The sequence below is a fragment of the Neopsephotus bourkii genome, unplaced genomic scaffold (assembly GCF_033783945.1).
Source record: "Neopsephotus bourkii isolate Nb327-2 ecotype Australia unplaced genomic scaffold, CSIRO-AGI_Nbou_v1 NB_107, whole genome shotgun sequence".
Lineage (NCBI taxonomy): Eukaryota > Metazoa > Chordata > Aves > Psittaciformes > Psittacidae > Neopsephotus > Neopsephotus bourkii.
The window spans coordinates 13,032,839-13,053,748 of NW_026900624.1; the positions used below are offsets into that span (position 1 = coordinate 13,032,839).

At 49.4% G+C, this 20,910-nt stretch overlaps 2 protein-coding genes across 3 annotated transcripts in view; one reads left to right on the forward strand and one right to left on the reverse strand.

The window, feature by feature from the left end:
* YBX3 (Y-box binding protein 3) overlaps positions 1-6,283 on the forward strand; it is a 92,277-nt gene extending 85,994 nt beyond the window's left edge. The window contains exon 10 of the transcript XR_009726767.1: positions 6,273-6,283. The gene's annotated coding sequence lies outside the window, so the exon portion shown is untranslated. The remainder of the gene's footprint in view (positions 1-6,272) is intronic.
* Positions 1-20,910, reverse strand: part of LOC133216744 (hydrocephalus-inducing protein homolog) — a 106,511-nt gene that overhangs the window by 1,566 nt on the left and 84,035 nt on the right. The window contains exons 61-83 of one of the 2 annotated variants that reach the window (XM_061361747.1): positions 20,131-20,323; positions 19,436-19,544; positions 18,577-18,837; positions 17,855-17,997; positions 17,316-17,531; positions 15,975-16,135; positions 15,026-15,138; positions 12,762-13,008; positions 12,019-12,231; positions 11,210-11,348; positions 10,702-10,867; positions 10,106-10,253; positions 8,657-8,864; positions 8,160-8,381; positions 7,414-7,583; positions 7,026-7,224; positions 6,697-6,855; positions 5,843-6,123; positions 5,257-5,476; positions 4,254-4,466; positions 2,696-2,859; positions 2,256-2,400; positions 367-597 (exon numbers count right to left, since the gene is read on the reverse strand). In XM_061361747.1, coding sequence (XP_061217731.1) covers positions 367-597; positions 2,256-2,400; positions 2,696-2,859; positions 4,254-4,466; positions 5,257-5,476; positions 5,843-6,123; positions 6,697-6,855; positions 7,026-7,224; positions 7,414-7,583; positions 8,160-8,381; positions 8,657-8,864; positions 10,106-10,253; positions 10,702-10,867; positions 11,210-11,348; positions 12,019-12,231; positions 12,762-13,008; positions 15,026-15,138; positions 15,975-16,135; positions 17,316-17,531; positions 17,855-17,997; positions 18,577-18,837; positions 19,436-19,544; positions 20,131-20,323 — 4,321 coding nt within the window. Of the gene's footprint in view, positions 1-366; positions 598-2,255; positions 2,401-2,695; positions 2,860-4,253; positions 4,467-5,256; positions 5,477-5,842; positions 6,124-6,696; positions 6,856-7,025; positions 7,225-7,413; positions 7,584-8,159; positions 8,382-8,656; positions 8,865-10,105; positions 10,254-10,701; positions 10,868-11,209; positions 11,349-12,018; positions 12,232-12,761; positions 13,009-15,025; positions 15,139-15,974; positions 16,136-17,315; positions 17,532-17,854; positions 17,998-18,576; positions 18,838-19,435; positions 19,545-20,130; positions 20,324-20,910 lie in introns of those variants that run through there. The other variant, XM_061361725.1, reaches the window with a different exon arrangement.

Sequence of the window (20,910 nt, forward strand, 5' to 3'; positions counted from 1 at the left end):
ATGCCCCAGGGCACACACCATGTCCTATCAATCCAGGCTAAAGGCACCCTCCGGTGGGCTGAGGCATGCCTTGCAGCCACTCTGAACTGAAAAAACACATTAAATAAAGAGCATGTGGCACAAGGACCTGCCACATGAGGCCTGATGGCAGCATATCACAAGGGGTAGCAAAGCAGACTTCACCAGCACAGTATGATTCCCACTAGGGATATTCTCACACACTACTTCCCCTCTAAACTATCAGCAGATGGGAGCTGCCACCCTTGGAAAGAAGCTCCACATGGTTTGTTCAGGGCATCACCCACCAAGAGCACGCCCTCCCAGAAAGGCTGAAGTGAGAGTGTACTTGAGGAGCTTTGCTCCTACCTCTGACTGTGCAGGAACAGTGAATTGTGGGGGAACACTGACGTCGGGCACTTTGCACTCTATGGCAAACGTCACGGGGACAGACAGAGGGTTATCCACCTTGACGGTGGAGGCCACTCTCTGTCGAACAGCGGTGGTAATTTCAACAGTGCTGATGGGTTCCGAAGCGGTAGCCTTGTAAGTCACCGTGTAGAACAAGTATTCCCCTGTCTCCTCATTGAGGAAGGTCACCTGAATCAGAGAAAAAGGGAAGTGCTGATCAATTCTCTGCCAAGAAGGACCTCCGCAGGTTGAAGGAGGTGATCCTGCCCCTCTACTCTGCTCTTGTGAAACCTCACTTGGAATACTGTGTACAGTTCTGGTGTCCTCAACATAAAAAAGACACGGAACTGTTGGAATAAGTCCAGAGCAGGGCCATGAGGATGATCAGGGGGCTGGAGAGCTCCTGTATGAAGACAGGCTGAGAAAGTTGGGGCTGTTTTGCCTGGAGAAGAGAAGGCTGCATGCCTTCCAGTATCTGAAGGGGGCTTATAGGGATGCTGGGGAGGGACTCTTCATTAGGGACTATAGTGACAGGACAAGGGGTAATGGGTTCAAACTTAAACAGAGGAAGTTTAGGTTAGATATAAGGAAGAAGTTCTTTACTGTTAGGGTGGTGAGGCACTGGAATGGGTTGCCCAGGGAAGCTGTGAATGCTGCATCCCTGGTGGTGTTCAAGGCCAGGCTGGATGGAGTCTTGGGTGACATGGTTTAGTGTGAGGTGTCCCTTCCCACACCAGGGGGGTTGGAAGTGGATGATCTTAAGGTCCTTTCGAACCCTAACTATTCTGTGGTTCTATGATTCTGCAGATAAAAATACACCATCTGTTCTAAGCCAGCTCAAAGAGCCTGCCAAGCACAATGCCTTGATTTCAGGAATAGCTGTGAGCAGCCACAGAGGAAGAGTGCAAGGCTGGGGGAAAGCATGTGTAGTATTTCACAGAACCCTAGAATGGTATGGATTGGAAGGGATCTTAAAGGTCATCTAGTTCTCATCCCTCTTGCATGGAACCTTTCACTAGATCAGGATGCTCAAAGCCTCGTCTAACCTGGTGTTAAACACTTCCAGGGATGGGGCATCCGTAACTTCTCTGGGCCATGTGCTTCTATGTCTCAACACCATCACAGTGAAGAACTTCTTCTCAATATCCAATCTAAATCTCTCCTCTGTCAGTTTAAAGCCATCCCTACCCCTCCATACCCCTGTACAAAGCTGCTCCACAGCTTCCTTTTTGGCCCCTTCAGATATTGGAAGTCGTTTCTAAGGTCTCCGCAGAGCCTTCTCACAGCAAAATAAGCCCAGCTCCCTCAGCCTTTCCTCACAGGGAGGTGCTCCAGCCCTCTGATCATCTTCCATGGCCTCCTCTGGACTCGCTCAAGCAGGCCCATGTCCTTATGCTGGCCCCAAAGCTGGATGCAGTATTCCAGGTGGGATCTCATCAGAGAGGAGTAGAGGTCTAGAATCACCTCCCTTGACCTGCTGCTCACACTCTGGGGATGCAGCCCAGCACATGGTGGGGGGTGTGGTTCTGGGCTGAAGTGCACACTGCTGCTTCATGTTGAGCTTCTTGTCAGCCAACACCCCCAAGTTCTTCTACTTTATCCTTTAGAGGCTCCTGATTACCCATTGCTTCCAGCTCACCAGTGTCCTGACCCACCTGTACTCAGCAGTGGGACCCTCACAGAAACTTATTGTGTTAGGGGGTGTGTGGAGAGATGCCTGCTCTTTAGTACCCACCCAGGACACCTACAATCCTACCAGTGGGCACGTCAAGGTACGAACAGGTGTGTACCTTCTTGGTGAGCCACCAGCTCCTTGAAGGGCCCCACAGCCTGAAGTGCACACTTACCACTGCATTAATGACTACTTCTTTGTACGAGAGGAACGTGAGCTGGTAGTCCTTCGTGGCAGAGCCTGGCACATCGATATGTTTCAGCCCCTGCAGCACAAAACTGCTTTCCAGCTTTTCTGGTTTGTCTATCACCACAAGAAACCTGTGGGAGAGAGGACACAGTGAAGGTCAATGGGAAGGATAAACATAGGTACAATACTGCCCCTCTCATCCTCAATGCCTCAGGAAGAGAGAGCCAGCTTCTATCCACCTTGGAGGCAAGGCCTCCCAGATGGGTCTGTGTAGGCAGAACACGGGCAGTGCGTAGGCATCTATTGCCAAAAATGGCCAAAGAGAGTAAAAAGCTTTCAGGAAGGATATTCCATGCAGTGGAAGGTTCCTTCCTTGTGCTGCTGCAGGGATTGCTGATGGAGCAAGACTTCCTGGGCTGGACTCACCTCTGTGGCCTGTGTAGCCAGTTGCAGACGGGGATGAGCTCAGTGTGGGAAGCTCTACATGGCACCTGCCGGGAAATGATTCCTGAACACTCTGGGCCTTTAGCAGTTCCTTGGAGGCAGTAGTACAAGCCCATCCCATCTGGCAATGGGAAGAAGATGGAACCCTAGAAGACAAGACGGAGGATAAGTGAGCTCTCCTGTGCTCTGTTTGGACCAGTTCCTGGCTCTGGAGTACCTCTGGTCAGTCCCATGTCTCAGGCTGTCACTTGAGCAGCTTTAAGCAAGTCCAGCTGGCAGAGCTTAACTGCAGCCCTGTCCTGTGCAGGAGAGATGGCAGCGTTGTACATGCTTGGGCTGGCACAGAGGCAGCATCTCTGGGCAAAGCAAAGACACAGTGGACCTGCAGCAGAGCTGTTCTGCCTATCCCAACACTCTTTTACTTGCCTGACTAACCTGGCCACATCTGCTGCCAGCCCTGTGCTCATGCAGGGACAACCATAGTGAGAGGGATGGCAGTCCCTGCTAAACTGGACTGCCCCAGCCATGCTGGGATTAGCCCCAGTATTACTGTCAAGGGAGCAGCCTGTAAGCTGGCACAACAGGGTGCTAGCTTACAGCCAGGTGGGCCATGAAAAGCTCGTATCCATACTCATTTTCAATGCCAATGGGTCACAGTCACCTGCCTGTGGAGCAGCATCTCCTCTGCCTTCAGAACAGCTGAAAACTGCAACACTCTTCATGCAAGACTGTACGTTAAAGAGGTACTGAGCATGTGCAACCCTACAAGGTCCAGCTCTGCTGAGCACCCTGCAGACTGAGCCCAGAAGTTTGTGGCCTCCACTCTGGCCTAAATTCTGGCCTAGGGTAAGGTCAGCAGGAGTTAGACAAAGACCCCAGCAGCTCCAGCACCCCAAATTCTTTCTGAACTGACCCCTTTGATTTATGGCTTATCCCTGGTCTGTCATGAAAAATACTGCCCATGGAAACAAAGGGGTCAGTCATCCCCATGTGCCCAGCCTGAGTTCTGCAGGAATGGCTCTTTCCAAGCTCTTATACTACTGACGGGGGTGTCAGGAGAGCCCTTGGTGTCGTTTCCCACCTAACTGCTCATGCCCAGGGGCTGAGTGAGAAACTGCAGGGTAGCTTTGCCCTTCTTGCTCCCTGTGAAAGGGAAAAGGACACCAGCACAGAGCTGCTGGCAGAAGTGGTTGTGCCAGGGCTTGGGGAGCCTGTTCAGTCCATAGGGACTGAGACCCCCCATGCTGCATAGGCAGGGATCAGGAGCTGCACCGAACAAACTTCATTTCCTGGACCTTCAGAAAGCCTGCTTTTTAGGTGAGCTGCTCCAACATGGTTAGTAGTCAGTCCAGACTTCCCACCTGCCCTTTCCCTGTGCCTGGCCTCTAGCCACCAAGAAAGCAGCTTCCAACAGAGACCACAGGACACAGTCAGCTTGGACAGAGCCTCTGAATGTCATCTTGTCCAACCTCCTGCCCAAAGCCGGGTGAGCTATGAGGGTCACCCCGTGAGGCTTAGCATGATGGCACAACTCACGTACCTGATGATTCATATTCTCAGAGCTCATGGTTTGAGGTGCGTAGGTGAGCTTGTACGGCTTTTTTTGTTGATTGGCTTCTAGATGGAAAAGTTCAGGCCCCTTCCAGTGCTCCCCCTCAATGATGGGTTGCACAGTCCAGGCCTCATTGCTTGGGTTTGACAGGAAGATGGTCTGGCTCTGCTTCTCACGCACGCTGCAGGTGAAAATCAGAGTCTGCAACAGAGGAGCACAGAGGCTGCTTGGTCACACCAAGGAACCCTTTCCACTCTTCTCACACTGGCTCTACACTGGGACTTGAAGCAGAAAGCAGCTCTTTCTTGTCACAGGCAAAATTGCCAGTTGGGCCACAGCTTTTGTAGTAAATAAAGTTATTTGTTCTTAAATAAGGGAGAACAACCCTTTCACATGCTGACTGAAAGAAAAAGGAGTGTCCTAGAAGGAAACTCTCCTATGCAAGGAGAAGACCTATAGATGCAAAGCCCCTTTGTGGGCAGGCTGAGAAGCAGTTCTGGACATTCTTTTGGGATTAGGAGCCAACACTTCCCAAGTTTCCCTGTCCTGCAATGCCTGTGAGGGCCAGGAGTCCTCCCCATTGCATTCCTGTGCCCCAGGGGCCTGATGCAGGTGCCCTGCCCACTCCTAGTGCTGACTGTCCTCCCCTGTTCCAACACAGAGAAGAGTGGCTGTGGGTGTACAATTTCGGGAGTATAGCAAAGTGGCTTTGTGGGGAGTGTGTCAGAAAAGCCCTGCAGGGTGTCCCTGTGGCAAGGGTGCTTCAGTGTAGAGCGAGCATAACTGAGCTGCTCACTGGAGGAACAGCACCTTTAACAGGGCTCAGGAATTTTGAGAACCCTGCCCAGCGGATTTCTCAGCTCTCTAGAATACCCAGGCAAGAGTGAGTCCATGCACATTAAGTGTCCTCCAGTCCCTGCCCTGGGAGAGATGTAGTGCAAATGGTGGGGTACAGGTGGGATGGGATCCATCCTGTCTCTGCTCCAGTTACCTCTTTGATCACAGGGGCTTCCACACAGCATCCTGCCAGAGTAAGCCGGAGTGGCTCACTGCCCTGGATGAAGCACTGCAGCCCGTCATACTGGACAGCCTGACCCAGCTTTGTGGGGCGGAAGGTCACGACAAAAGGGACAACCATTCCTGGGGAGATGTAACCGTCTGTGGGCCTGATGCAGAAATCTGGCTTGAAGCTCTTTATGTCCCACTTAAACCTTGCCAAGGAAAGCACAAGAACAGGAAAGAAGGATTAGCAACTTGGGAGGCTTGTGTGCTCTTGTAAGTCTCTTGTAGTATTTTCCACATCTTGGGCATGATGCTGAGGCACCTGGCAGTTAGGCTTTAGGCTGGGCAGGACTTAGCTGTGCCCATCTGTAAAGAAGCTTCTGGTTGTATCCCCTTTGGTTGTACCCCCTTTGGTTGTACCCCCTTGCTAACTGCCAGGGCCTGACTGCACAGTGTTGGCTGCATGACTCTCCAGTGGGATGGAAAAGCAGAGGGGAACTATCTGGGCAAGCTACAGCTCCATGCAACCCTTATCCAAGCTGTCAGCCCTCAGAGGGGATGGGGTTCTGCATTACTTGACTCCTATGTCGCCTGTGTTCCTCATGACAACACGCTGGCTTGTGTAGCTTTGCTGCATCACGGCTCCAAAGCTGAGGTGGTCCTGGTCCAAACTCACTTGGCTGCCCTGGCAGGAGCCCCGCACCACAAAAAGGGAGCACACCAGCCCGCTGCACTCCAACATCACTTCTTCAGTGAACGGCTGGATGCGGCGCTTTGGAGAGAAAGTCACCTCCACCTTGCAGGTGTCTCCTCCGGGCTTCAGGTTTAGCTCCTTAGTGGGCTTAAAGCAGAGAACCTGCCCAACGAAATGAGTGGAGACTGCTTCATCTGGCAACTGAGCTGTGGATCCTCCCTCATTAAAGTCAGAGAAGAGCCTTCGAATTCCTGTTCTGTCCCCACCAACATTGCCCCAGTCCCACTCATTCCCACATATGAATTCTTAAGTAACACCAAAGGTGTTTTCCTGTGATGTGTCCACCTGGCCATGGTGAGCTGAACTATGTCTTCTGAAGTAATTTCATGCAAACTTCAAGAGAGCTTTAACTCTTAATATTTAAAAATTCATTTATCTGCCTTACCTTTCCAGATCTAAAATACATGGCTGCATCCTAATATATGTGTCTAAAACAGGCTAGGGGAATTGTACCACCTCACCTCTGGCGCTCAGGGGAGTCCTGACACCCAGCTCATCTGAGGCATTCACACTGCAAGTACCTGCTGGCAGAGCAGTCCAAGCAGTGAGGACAGGACAGCACACAGGCAGACTGGACAGGACATGGTTGTAATTAGCTACTAGCTCCTGCCCAGAGCAGTTCATAGCTACCTGCCAGCACACCAAAGTGCTCTCCAGTGAAGGAAGAGGCCTTACCCCAGCTTCTTGCAGCTCTGGCATGGTGGACGTGAGACTAAGCTTAAAAGTGACAGGGGCAGCACTGTTGTTTGCTATGGTGACAATCTTCTTCACAGTCTGTCCAATGGAGAGGGCTCCCAGGTTCACCACCTTTCCTTGTGGCTCCACAATGTCAACCTGAGGCAGGAAGGATTAATGTAAAGGGAAAGAAGAGAAGGAGAAAAGGCTTTCTACCACCCTTAAGGCAGAAAACCAAAACATGGTAAGCTGGGGAAGAGATGAGGAAAATGAGAAAGCCATGCTGCCTGCTTGCTACCTACAGTTTCAGGATTTGGATTTAATCTCACCTTCATTTCTATGCCTCTTCCTCGGACCTCGATGGTCTGTTGATACACACCACTGATTTCAATAGGGATGAGTTCACGGTAAGATGCAACCTCTCTGGGATAGAAAGTGACGGGGACCTCCACTGTCCCTCCTGGGCATAGGACATACACTGGAAAGTCCACCTTGAGGTGCGCAGTGTTGCTGAACAAGCAGTTCAAACTGGCAGAAAGCACAGCAAAGAGGAACAGAGGTGTCACAAGGCTGTGTGTGCTCAAACAACAACAGGGCTGCTTGAGGCTCTTCCACCTCCTTTCCCTGCATCTTCATGATTTCACCCACAGTGGTCATGAGGACACGGAGCAGGGATGTGCTAAGCAAGGGTCGAAGGAGCGTGTGGAGAAGTCCTACCTCATATCCTTGTTTGCCTTGTTTGTGATGACAAAGGTCTGCTGGGCAGGTGTCATCCCAGCATGGTAGATGAAGCAGGCTCCAAAGTTGAGTCTTGTGGTGGAGAAGTGGACAGCGGGTGCTACCACAGTGGCCCGGAACACACAGGTAAATGTGGGACCCTTGCTGATCTGGTGGGGTGAAAGACTGCATGAACCAGCTGAAAATAAGGGAATTCCAACTACAAACACCATTGAGAGCTGAGGAAGAGGATGGGGACAGCTGGCTGCAGTGACAGTAAGAAAAAGGAAATGCTGAAGGAATTTCAGCAAATGCTGAAAGGATTTCTGTTCCCAGAATGGAAATTGAAGGTAGAAGGCTTGCTTCCCTCTCAGGGAAACGTTTTTAGAGAGCCACATCCCTGCTTTGTGCAGCCACAAGCTGGCAAGACCTTTCTGAGCTGTGGGACCTGGCTCAGGAAGGGCCTGGTAAGGAGAAACAGCTCCATCCCCATGCACATCTAGGTAGGCCCCCCTCCTCCCACTCCCAAATTAGGGAGAGAGCCTAGTGGATATGTTCTGGAACAAACATGCTTCCCAAAGGGCTCCCAGATAAAAACTTAGTAAAATTCTCCATTCAGAAGTTGTCAGACTCTTTATCTCAGCAGCAGGCTCTTTAGTGGTGGAGCTCACCCCTGACTTCGGGATCCTGCTGCCAAGCTGTTGCATAGGAAAGGCAAAGGTCCCTTATTAAATGTTGGTCCTCACCTGCAGTGTCAGCTTAACATCCTTTAAAGAGCACATCTTTTGTGGGTGAAATGCCAGCTGGGTCTCTGCTTTCTCCTCTGCCTGCAGGGTGCCTGTCCAAGGGGTGATGGTGAGGACCTGCTGACAGGCTGCTGGACCACACAGCTCCCATGTGAAGGTGAAGCTGAACCTGCTGTTGTTTCGGATGCTGAAGGTGCGCTTGATGTTCTCCTTTAGCTGCACCTGTGGGGGAGGTGGTGGTGAAGATGAGGGGCTGGAGCACACACCAATTGCTGGCCAGCCCACTAAGTGCTCCTCCCTCATGTGCTCTGGCATCTTTCCCATTCAGCTAAAGACCTGTGTGAAAGATCCATCTCCCTCCCTCTTGAGACCTGATTGTACCCATAAATGAAGAAGAACTTTCCCTCTTGTTGAAATCTGTCTGCAAAGCTTCTGGTTAAGGTGCAATCTTGCAGGGCTTTGTGGAGCAAATGGTTCAGGGAACCAGTGCTACTCACTTCCTTGAGATCAATGATGTTGATTTTGTGTGCGCTGAGCTCAGTGACATGGCCATCGCTGTCGTGGCACCCGACAGAGACATTCATGCTGTAGCTGGTGGCCTTGATGTTCAAGGAGAGAGGCTGGGTCTTTCTCTTGACATCGCACTTGAGGTTGAAGACCACCTCTCCTTCTATTGTTGGTATGAAGAAGACTGTAATGGGAAGCCTGAGAAGAAAAGACCATTTTGCTCTGTTCACTATCTTCTAGTTTTCTTGGCCCCACATTGCCTTCTCTATGGGAGAGCAGCTGTGCAATGGCTGTGGTGCGACCCTGGGCCTGGAAGAAACCAGGAATGGTATTCTGCCCTTCCAGAGCCTTCCACTCACTGTGCTGACAGCTATTTAGAGTATGATGATTCCATGCAATGAAACAGCAGAGGATACAACGAAGCAGCTAACACTACCTTTACTGTCCTGTCCATGTCCTGGAGGGCAGCATTGCCTTGAGAGCCTGCTTCTGTCCCAAACACAGAAGAAGGTACTCAGAGACCCCCAGTCTCTCTGATCTGTATGACAAGGGTAACATCCTCTTTCCAAAGAAGAATCATCCAGATCCTATGACAGCAGTACAATGTGAGTGCCATCAAACTGCCTCTTTGTAATTTCTGTGAGCAATCTCTGGACAGGTGATCAAACACAACCAAACTACAAAGATTTGAGGAATTACCACTTCTCAGCTGAGCCACAGTAACTGGTATAGGATGCTCTCTTATATTGCACCCCATGGCAAGCAAAAATTCAACATCTTTTAAGCCATAGCAAAGCTGCGTGGAGCTAACATGTTCTCTGTACCCCAGAGCAAGCCATGAATGGGCACAGGGACATGCATGGTGGGTCAGCAGATGAGCTAGTGACCTGTTAACACTGCTTGAACTCACGATCATGTCTGACTGCAAGCCATGGCTGCAGTCTACAAGAACATCAATTTTCTAACAGGGGATCCTATGAAACACAGCTAGTTGTGTAAGTCTGTTGCTGTACTCCCACAATGGGCTTTTATGGTGCCTGTAGTGCTGCTTGCCTGCTTGGTGGTCTTGCACAGACCATGTGTGGTGGGCTCTGTCACTAAAGGAATGGAGGGAACAGAGCAGACCTTGCACAGTTAAGGCTACTGGCTTAGGGGATCACAGGGTTAAAACCCCCAAACATGCTTTTCTCATAAAACTAGATCTATAGTGTGAATTTCTCTAGGAAGGGAACCTAGAAGACTAGGGTAACCTGGACACAAGCACTTTACCAAGAAAGCTACAGCTTCAGAGTGTCCAACTGGAAAGGAATGAAACAAGGCAGATGCCTGCTATTGCTGAGAGGCACCTGGTGACTACCAAGGGGAAAAATCCCAAAAGCAAAACAGCAGTGCAATGTTTAGCATGCAGGAGAGGGAATGTGATCTGTGAGCTCTTTTACCTTGAAAGAGGAGCGATGGAACCTTTCAGGGGCTCTACCTTCACGGAGGCCTTGCATCCCTCTGAGAAGAGAGAGCTTTCCCTGAAAGCAAAGCTGAAGGCTTCCTTCTCACTGTTGATCATATACATAGTCTGGCGTACTTCATGCCCTGGGGAGAGGACAAATTAGTTGCTGAAAATCATTTGTTTCTCTGGCCACTGGGCTGCCATTGCCCCCTGGGCTCCTGCCTGCCAGCTGAGCACAGCACGCAACCTGCAGTGAGGACCATTGCTTGCAGCATGGCACACTCAGAATGCAAATATGGAAACCTTTCTTGTACAGCATGCACTGTTGCACACTTTCTCCATGCAAGGGGACTCCCTGGACTCCCCTGCCTCCCCCAGATCCCCTCTTGAGAATAGCTGCAACCACATGCCTTGTCCTTGACACATGCCTTCCTCCCCCTCATACTTTTGGGTGCCAGGAGCTGGATGATGTGCTTAAAAGTACCCGTTTCCATTTCCAGCTTCCCTTTTGGAGCCTGCTGGAACAACAGGAGTGTTGAACCCCTGGAGCAGTCCACATCTGAGCATGCAAGGTATAACCATGGTGCTCACCGATTAACAGCAACTGGAAGTTCAGGTGAGATCTGTCCAGAGTCACAAGTGGGTCACTGGCATTGCCCACTAACAGAACTGGGACTGAAATGTTCTGCTCAGGGACTGTAAAGATCCAGAATGATTCCGTCACATCCAGGTGCTGTGGGATGAACTGGAACTTCATCTGTGAAAGAAAGAGGCAAATGAAGGAAAGTTGCTGCCCTTGGCAGGGCAAGGAGTGTGTGTGTGTGTGCAGTTTACACCATCAAGAAACCCAAGGAACTTCTACCTTATGCTGCTGCGAGCTCAGAGATAGGCAGCTGTGCCTAAAGCTTGGCAGATGTGGGGTACAGGGTGAGAACAGGTTCATCTGCCAGCTCATTTACACTACATTCAAAGGTTTCTGCATGGTCTTGGCAAGCTCCCAGTGAGAAGGGATGCCCAGTAGTGTAGGCATATCCAGTGCTAAAGTGGCATACATGTGTAGTTGAGCTACAGACGCACCATCTTAATTTTCTGCACCCACCTCTGCTTTCTTCCCTGGCTGGATCTGACCTCTCTCTGTGAGGCAGAAGAAAGCCTCCTGTCCTTGTGGAGCTTCAGGGTCTTGACAAGTCCACTGGAATGAGTATGCAGAACTGGTTGGGTTTGTAACCGCGAAGGTCCTGGGAACACAAAACAAAATAGACTACTAAGGTGGCGTTGGGATGTGAACAACTCTTGTCCTGTAGCAGGCGTCAGGAACTGCCAGTCCTGGACACTCTCTGGAAGGAGTTATTTGGTACTGGGAACCACGATGGGAGCATAAACATTTCAGGTGCTTTCTAGGAACCTTGTTTGTGTCTCAGGTGACTAAAAATTAATAGCTATCCACAGAGAAATTAACAAAGAAATTATGCAAACTCTTGCATGTTGAAATGGTAAGATCAAAATAAAATGGTAACATCAAGTCCAGTAAGAGTCTCTTGGAAGAATGGTGCTCTCTATGGTGGCTGCAGCCTTTGCTGACCCTGTCCAATTGGTAATCTCAAAGGAGCAAGAATGTTCTTTGGAGGGACAAAGGTTGTATTGGCCACAAAGCAGAAGCTTGGGATACATGGTCCTCCCAGACTGACCCACACTGTTGAAGAAAAGGACAAAGAGAACCAAAAACTGGCTAGTTGGTCTTCACTGACCAGTTTCTTCCAGGCCCAGGACAGACTGGTGGCCAAGGGTCAGCATATCACAGACAAGGTACAGAAGTACACTGGGGCTTGGAAGAGGAGCTGGAGAGGTTCTCTAGATAAGGGGCATGACTGGGAGACCATCAGCCAGAAAAGCCATGCCCACACCTACCTGCTGCTTCTGCTGCACACCCCAATTGCCACAAACTCAATCACTCTTGTGTTGAGATCTAACATTGTCTCCTTTGGGTCTGGCAACTTTGGGTTGCGCCGGTTTGCTGTGAGGTAATCAGAGTCTTCTAGTTCAAAGTGGCAGTTTGTCATCAGACTTTTCCCCTTCACAACCACCTCTGGGCACTTCTGGTTTGGTGTCAGGTTAGGAATACTAGGAAGAAAGTGACTGATATTAGCCAGGTAAACATTTCCAGATAGCCAGCTGCTTGCCTGTCTCCTTGTACAGCATGTACTGTTGCACCCTCTCTCCATGCAAGTACTGTGCAGAAAATAAAACAGAACTGCATTCCCTGCCAGAGAGACAGAAAAAATGGCACAAACATAACCAGTGATGTGTCTGAAGACCAACTGCAGTGCACAGGTTTCTCTGCAGATAAGGAGGTCATGCTTGACTGATAAGGGAGCACAGCTAGGGACTGGCTGGCCCCTTGGTAGCCTTTCTTGCCCCCTCATTCCAGAGAGATCCCTACAGAAGCTTAATATTTCATGCAATGTCTTTTCCCAGTGCCTCCATGCCTGCTTCTACCAAAGCTGGATGATCATCTTTACTTCTGCATGTTGACTGGTTCTGCTACCTCTCTGTGGCTGGTTGTCCACAGTTTCTCACCTCACCCATCCCAGAGGCACAACCATGACTATCCATCAGTAGCATGAGTTGAAAAGTGCCAGGGCATTTCCTACCTGCAGAGCATACGGCTCTCAAAGTCCCCCACGTACACTGGAGAGAACTTCATCTGGAAGAGCTGCTTCTGGCCAACAGGGATGGTGCCACTGCAGGGCTCAACAGTGAATGGTGACTTGCCGCTGATGGCATTCAGAGAGGAGTTCAGGGAGGAAGAGACGTGCTCCAGTTCACGGTCCAGCTGACTTGAACAATGACTGGGATGCAGCTTCCCAGAGGTACCACAAGTGGAGGAAAGAGAATCCCCTGTGGTAAGGAAGAAGCATGAGATCTCTCAAGGAGAAAATCCTTTGTTCCCAGCAACTCTGCCTCCTGCTGCAGTGGACAGAATGGAGCTGGTATGCATTTGGAGTGTCTCTGGCCAAGTGCTTTCAGCAGGAGGGCTCCCACTGAAGAACAGGCAGAGTGGCCAGATTGTGTTTTTCTTCTGTGATACTGCTTGCTAAATCATAATCCCAGACAGTCCTGGGGAGAGGTGGGAAAACAGGTGCGAGAACAGGGTGGGGGGCAGCAAATACAGTGAAATGGCCCTGCAGAGACCCAGAGAACTGCTTTACCAAAACACACCACTGAACATCGCTCTGTAAAGACACTCAGATGGTGGACAAGAAGGCTATGTCTATGTTACCAAATCAAAAGGGCCCAGGACAGAAGCCTGCTGCTTCATTCCATGCTGGACTGGGGAGCTAGATGCAAACATCTTGTGCAGGATCACTTCTGGCCAGCATTCATTCCCAAACCATGTCCAGGATCTAACAGAGATACCTGTGTTACAGCATCTGTGAGAATTTCTGGGTGCTGTTTCACATCCCAGCCCAGCCAGCCTCAATACTTAGCATTAAGGACAGTGCTGAGTCCTGCAGAACTGAGCTTTACTTGTTGTGTGTGGTGGAGAAAAGGCTTTGGGAACAGTCCTGCTGTCCTTTACACCCTTTCCTTCTTTCCTCTTTCTCAGGCTTTCATAAGTAACAACCAGACAGCTAATGTCTCAGTCCAGCAGACCAGCTCCAGCATGAGGGCGCCCTGTGCTGGGGAAGAGTCAACACCTGGACCCCAGGGGAGGGAGATAAGCATATTCAGAGCACCAAGAACTTTGGTTAAGTTCTCTCATCCTAACCATCAGAAAGCTGTCCATGCTAGGAAACAAAAGGGTTGACTGCTTTCCTATATCCTGTTTCTGGTATGCAGTTCTGGTGTCCTCAACATAAAAAGGACATGGAACTGTTGGAACAAGTCCAGAGGAGGGCCACAAGGATGATCAGGGGGCTGGAGCACCTCCTGTATGAAGACAGGCTGAGAAAGTTGGGGCTGTTTTGCCTGGAGAAGAGAAGGCTGCGTGGAGACCTCATAGCATCCTTCCAGTATCTGAAGAGTGCTATAGGGATGCTGGGGATGGGCTCTTCATTAGGGCCTGTAGTGATAGGACAAGGGGTACTGGGTTAAAACTTAAACAGGGGAAGTTTAGATTGGATATAAGGAGGAAATTCTTTCCTGTTAGGGTGGTGAGGCACTGGAATGGGCTGTCGAAGGAAGTTGTGAATGCTCCATCCCAGGTGGTGTTCAAGGCAGGGCTGGACAAAGCCTTGGGTAACATGGTTTAGTGTGAGGTGTCCCTGCCCACGGCAGGGGGGTTGAACTAGATGATCTTAAGGTCCTTTCCAATCCTAACTGTTCTATGATCCTATGATGGGACCTCTTGGACACACAGCCCTGTTTCCTTGCAGTCACCCAAGGAAAACAAGGACTCAGACACAAGCACATTGCTATGGGTTAATGAGTCACAGCCCCACCACTGAGCTCCAACATGCTGGAAGCAGGGTCTCTGCCGGCAGCAACACTTCTGTGCCTGAGTTAGGAGGATCAGTTTTAGATAGTGACATTGCATTTGCTTTGGACTAGGGAATCACACACAGACAGTGATACAGATCAGCTAACTTAGTGTTACATCATCAGTTTTCCCAGTCTCAGAGACTTTCCAAATTGCTGCCCTCATGTCCCTGTTGCCAGTCCTGACACAGGCTCAGCTCCCATGCAGACCACAAGTGTCAGAGCAAGCATATGACAGTATGAAAGGCAGAGAGTAGGACAAGGAGAAAGTCTACAGCTGCAGCTGGGGAGATGCTGAGGAAATCAGATGACTGGACAGGGACGAAAAAGCAATTCATGTTTTGGGGTGAAGTGGCACAGTCTTCTCCCCAAGCCTTCAGCTACCAACTGAAACACCCTGGGCATGCCCAGCTCCCACCCAAAGCCAGTGCCTTACCATTCAGATTGGACAGGAGCAGCTCCCTGGTATGGTTCACTGCCCTTTCATCCTCCACAGTTGCCATCCAGGTGTATTCCAGGGCCACATTCCCTGTATTAGACAGCTGGAAACTGCTTTTCAGCAAGAGAATAAATAAAAAGAAACAAAAAGAAAACATCCAATAACTACAAAGCAAGTAGAAAAGTAATGCTTTATGGTGGACTCCCGGTACCCCTTTCTTTATGCTGAGGAGCATCTTCTTCCTCAAGCATCTCTGTTTCATCTAGATTGCTGCCCTGGGCTGCCCCAAGACAAGGTAAAGAGGAAAAGGCAGACATAGTGCCCAGGAGGTTAATTCAAGGGTCTTATTCTGGTCTTTATATCTCAGCTTGACATTATTTTGACTGCAAACTCATTCTTAAGCAGATGAGGACAGGCGACATGGAAAGAAAGCAAGACCATGGTTGTTCTCACCAGAACCTCTCCTGGCATATCTTGGCAGCATGGTGTCTACCATCTCCTGCTTGGCTTTTATGCAGATATGTGGGCCTCAGCACTTAGCCAGGACCCGGAAAGGATGAAACAATAAATGACTTATTTAAAGGGAAGAACAGCAGGTGAGACTGCACAAAAAGTTCTAGGAAGGGACTCAAATCTGCATGTGGGAGATCCCCAGGACCCCAGGATACATGGAAACTGAAACCCCAAGAACTAGCAGGCAGCAGCACCCCCCTCCAAGGCTGCTCAGCCTCTTAGAAATTAGAAGAGGCTTTAGAAGAATTAGAAGAATTAGAAGTGGCTGAGGAATAAATATGTCAGTGTAACTTTTGTTGGCACAGGACCATGAGTAGAAGGAAAAGCAGAGGCCACCAGAGAGCACTGCACATCTTTGGGGAAGCAGATGCTGGGTCAACCCTGGGAAAGGCAGCTCCCACTTGCAGGTCTCTGCCTGGCCTCCAGCACTCACGTGACTGTCCTTGTCTGGAAGAGCAAGGTCTCCTTGAACTGAATCATGTCCACATCCAGCTGGAACTCAGCATAGTCAACAACAGCACTGAGGTGAAGCTCCACCTCACGGCTGCTCTTCTCCAGGACAGTGTGAGCTGGTTCTGGGTTTGTCTTGATCACCTCCATAGAGGAAAGAGAAGAATCATTAAGCAAAACCCAGAAAGCCAGGCTGAGCAGGGAGTCTTTTGGCCTTAAAGTCAGATATAGGGGCTAGAAAGGACCATTCCCATTTATTTTGCCTGAAAGATGACTAACTTTGACCTTTCTGTTGCCTATTTGTTTCTACCTATTGATCAAAGCAATCACCACCACAACTGTGTATGCCCATGGGGACTATGACCAGGTATCAGTCCCTGTGTTTCATCGCTGTAGAGTGCCTGATGTTTTTCCTGGCCCCTATAAATCTCAGAAGGCCTCTAAATTACAAATAAGTTCCCCTGCAGGAGCTCTGTGGATGGATACCTCCAAGACTGAACAAACCTAGAAAGCACCTTTTCCTTCTTGTCTTATGAGGAAGTGCCTTCCAGATGTCATGCTAGGCAGCAGTCACAGTGGTGGGGGCTGGCGACAGGTATTTTTGGGATGGAAATGAATTCCTTAGGAAGGCCTCTGACTGCTGAAGCTCTGATGAGGAAGAAGTTTGGTTTACAGCTTTTACAGTGCTTCAGAAACTAGGGAAGAACCATCACTGGGTAAGTGTGTTTGACAATAATGACAGTAGAAGCAGGAGTTTCCGGAGATGACATCCAGACTCCTGCATGACTGTCCTACAGTGCCTGGGCTGCTCCATAATGAGATATCCCACATGATACAGAGACCACAACCAAAATCTCTGATGTCAGTGTAGACAGAGCTCAGAGCACACACACAACATGCTGGTGGGTTACCCATCATACACAGAAGAGCACTAATGTTGCTCTCCAAGAGACAGAGCACAGTGAATTTAACTCCTTGGTGAAAAGGCACTAAATCAGATAAGACATTTTAACACCATAAAATGCAATGAAATCAGAAAGTGTGACCTCCCATTAAACACAGGCTGCAACACTTCAGCATTTGGCAGAGACCGATAGTTTGCATGTAGCTAAACATCTCTTTCCAAAAGACTTCCCCATCTTATGTGAGCATATCAGGCCACTGTGCATGCACCTCTCCTCTAAAATGCACTGCTGTTTAACTTCATGGGATGGATCAAATAAAGGAGGAGGCAGGAGCTGCTTAGCCAGCAGAGACATCAGTCTGCTGCCATTGGCAGTTCTTTTTGTAGAAGCTCAGTAGCTTTTGCTATTGTGTTTCTTACCTTTCTCACAGGCCACATGGCTGCTGAGTCTCTGCTGGCATCCATCCACTTGATGGTGTGCAGATGGTCATCCCAGTCCATCACCTCCTCTGGTGGCAGCTGGAAGGCGATCCTCACAACCTTACACTTCACAGGGTGCATTTTGAAGGCAACTGTGACATCTGATTTCAGGGTCACTGTGATGTCCTTAGCACAGCCAGCATGGAGGTGTCCCACCTACGGAGAACCAGAGAGCCAAGACCAAACTGGAATCATTGGCAAGGGCAGGACTGACAGCAAAGGGATTGAGATGGTGAGCAGCTGTGCCAGGAACCTGAATCTTACTGTGTCTTTGTCTGAGGTTTGACAGAGGAAAGTACAAAAAAAAGATGTCACATCCTGCAACACAGTCTTTACTGCAGGGCTTATGGCTCTGCCCCAATAAAACCAGGGATTGTATCTCCTACATGGCACTGGTCTATGGTGACTCCCCACTAGCTCCCAGGAAACCACTGGGTAGGGCTTGAGCAACAGGGAAAGGCAGAGCTGTCCTAGCTCACCTGCGGGGAGAACTGGAATGGGGGGTCTACCAGCCACTCAAACCGCAGCACCTCCGCCTTGCTGCGGTTGCTGATCGTGAAGGTCACGGTGTAGGGTGTCCCGATGTGACAGTCCCCAAACTGGATGTGTTCCACTCTGGCAACTGCAAAGAATAAGGACAAGAAGTCTCAGCACGCAATGAGGTCCATCTGACCCCTCACATGCACAGACATATGTATGTCCACTCTTCCTTGCTCCAAGCCTTCCTCCTGCTGGGAGATGCAGGTCTCCATCCTGCCACTTTCAGGAACGTGCCCCAACACGTCCCTAAACCCGTGGCTGTGCTGTGCAGAGAGACAGCTGTACAGTATGCACTGTGTCTGTGCGTGCAGCTGGCATTCTCACAGGCTACCTGGTCCACTGTGCAACAGCACAGGCCCGGTTACACAGAGGGCACAAATTGCCACACATGGTCTTCATTTCACTCACTGACTATGAGCTAACAGACCTCCTTCCAGAGATAGGAGCTGAATGCTGGCATCTCTGACCCTTCCCGGCTAGCCTGAAAGATTCTCCATTGACAGAGGATCTTCCCCTGTGTTCTTATGCGTGGCTGCTCTGCAGGCTACAAAAGGCAACAGGAGCTGTTCCCAAAGGCTGGACCAGACCTGCGCTGTCACAGGGCGAGCAGATGTGCATTTTCCTGTTCCTTGCTTCATCTTAGCAGCCTCTCCTCTCTTACCCTCAATTTTGTCTTCCTCCAGATTGCTCTCAGTGTTCTCCTCTTTGTTGTCTGACACTAGTCCATGGATGTTATCCAGCGTGAAGTCATCCTCGTAGCCTTCACCTAACAGCTGAATGCTGGTCTCTTCATATGGGTTGTCCACCACTGACACGTAGATCTTCCCTTTCACACGTTGAGCCACGGTGGGTTTGAAAAGCACATCAAACTCCGCTGATTCCCCTTGATGCAGGACCAGGGCAGCAGTGTGAGGTTTCCTGTCTACATGACAATGGAAATCAGAGACAAGTGGTAAAGCTATTCAGGGGAACTAGCTTCATGGGGTATAAACAGGAGTAAGAGGTTGAAACTCAGCTGCCTCTAACTGCAGGCTCTTCCACAGTGTTCACAATGTTCTTCTGCTATGTTCACAAGACTATAACACCACCATGCATATCACTGTTTAAGTGTCTTAATCTCAGGTTAACACCCAACTCTCACTCAGACTGCATCTAGCCAGCTTCTGTCATACATAAATCTGAGTCAAATAGTGTTTTTAGCTTTTCTTGGCTGGATGTGGGCTCAAGGGCTGCCTCCATTCAGACTGTTAACTTCCTGTTAATTGCCCACATGCAGCGAAGACCTCAATGCATTGACTTAGTGATAGTTCCCCACAGCTCAAACCACAATGTCTGGAACAGAAAAACTTCCTAAAACTTGATAGGAGGAAACCCTGCAAAGAGTCCACATGAAAAACTGGGGGTACAGAGCAGCCCAGGAAAGAAACTATCTCTAACATCTGGCTGTTGTTTGGACAAGCCAAGAGTAGGGCACAAATTTTACCTGTGTGGATGACCACACTTCATGGTTATGAATTTACCTTCTTCAGGTGAGTCCTCCTTCATGTCTGCAGCTTGGTAGATACAGTGTGTGGTGGGCCTGGCTTTCAAGAAGAAAACTCCCCCTTCATCCAACAGGTCAATCATCAGCTGAGGAAAGGGAACAGAGTACGACCACACTAGCGTGGGCACAGGATGGCATGTGGATTAACATTGTACTGCTGCTGGTCTAGCATGGGGAGCTCAGCAGCCTCTCTATTCACACACAGCTCTTAGCACGAAGTTTAAGTAAAATCAGACAGGAAGGGCGGGGGTGCGGGGGGGAAGTGTTCAGAGGCGTTGGGATATAATTAAAAGATAACCAAAAAGGACAGAAAGTACTAAAAGTAATGAGCAGAATAAACTACAACTGAGATAAATTAAGTTGTAGTAAAAGAGGATCAAATACAATCTAATGTAACTAGGACATCATATGTGCCTACATGAAAACCAAAACATGAGAAGAGAGATGGAGGAAAAGTACCCCACCAACTTTCTGGTGTTGTGTTTAACTGAAAAGGACAGGCTGATGAGAATATTGCATTTCTGAAACTCCCTTCCTGGAAACAGACATCCGTCAGTTGCTTAAGAAGAATTCCCAAGACCTACTTCCACATCTACCATGTTTTCTGGGACCTTTCCTTCATGGAACAAGCACTTGTTCCCAGACCAGAGCAGCCCCATGGCAGGTACTCACCTGGACAGGTATGTTGCCACTGTTATGAAGGACTAGAGGGAGTTTTTCTGAATCACCCAGCAACAACTTCTTGAAGAGCAACAGGGGGTTCCCTCTCTTATTGTGAAGGACTGGGCACAGGACCGTCACCCGAGGCAAATTCCCATCTCCACTGATATCAAAGATCAGGCTTTGTGCTTTCATTGCTGTACGGCTGTAGAAGAGGCAGAGGTGGCATCACCACAGAAGGCACTAACCCTTTTCTTGCTGGGCAAGCCATGAAGTAAGGCCATCCACTGTGTTTGCCTTGACTGGTGCTTCTTTTCCCCATGACAAATTCACCCTCACCCTTCTCCTCCCCATCTGATCAGGGCCATTCACAAGAGGAATGGCTGAAGAGCCAAAGCCTTCCAGCGTAACACATAATAATTTCACTCATGTAGTACTACAGACAAATTAAGAAGCAAACATATGAGATGTGGCAAATGCACTGGCTGTGGTGATAGGAGACATATGCAAAAAAGCACACGCAGAGCATGAAAATAGTATGAAAACTAGAAGGGAAAAATAAATAAATAACACCATCAGTACAGATTATTTCCAAGGACACTAAAAAATTGCTCATTAGGGCAGAAAGCTGACTTATCTTGCCCCACTTCAGTGACCAAAGGTCTTGGAAGAGCACATCAGGGTCCCGGTACATAGGTCCTGGGACAGAGAAAATGGCCTCTGCTCTTATAAGGGATCCAAATGCTCCTTTAACATAAAATAACTTAATATACCCCTGGTAACTACATAGAT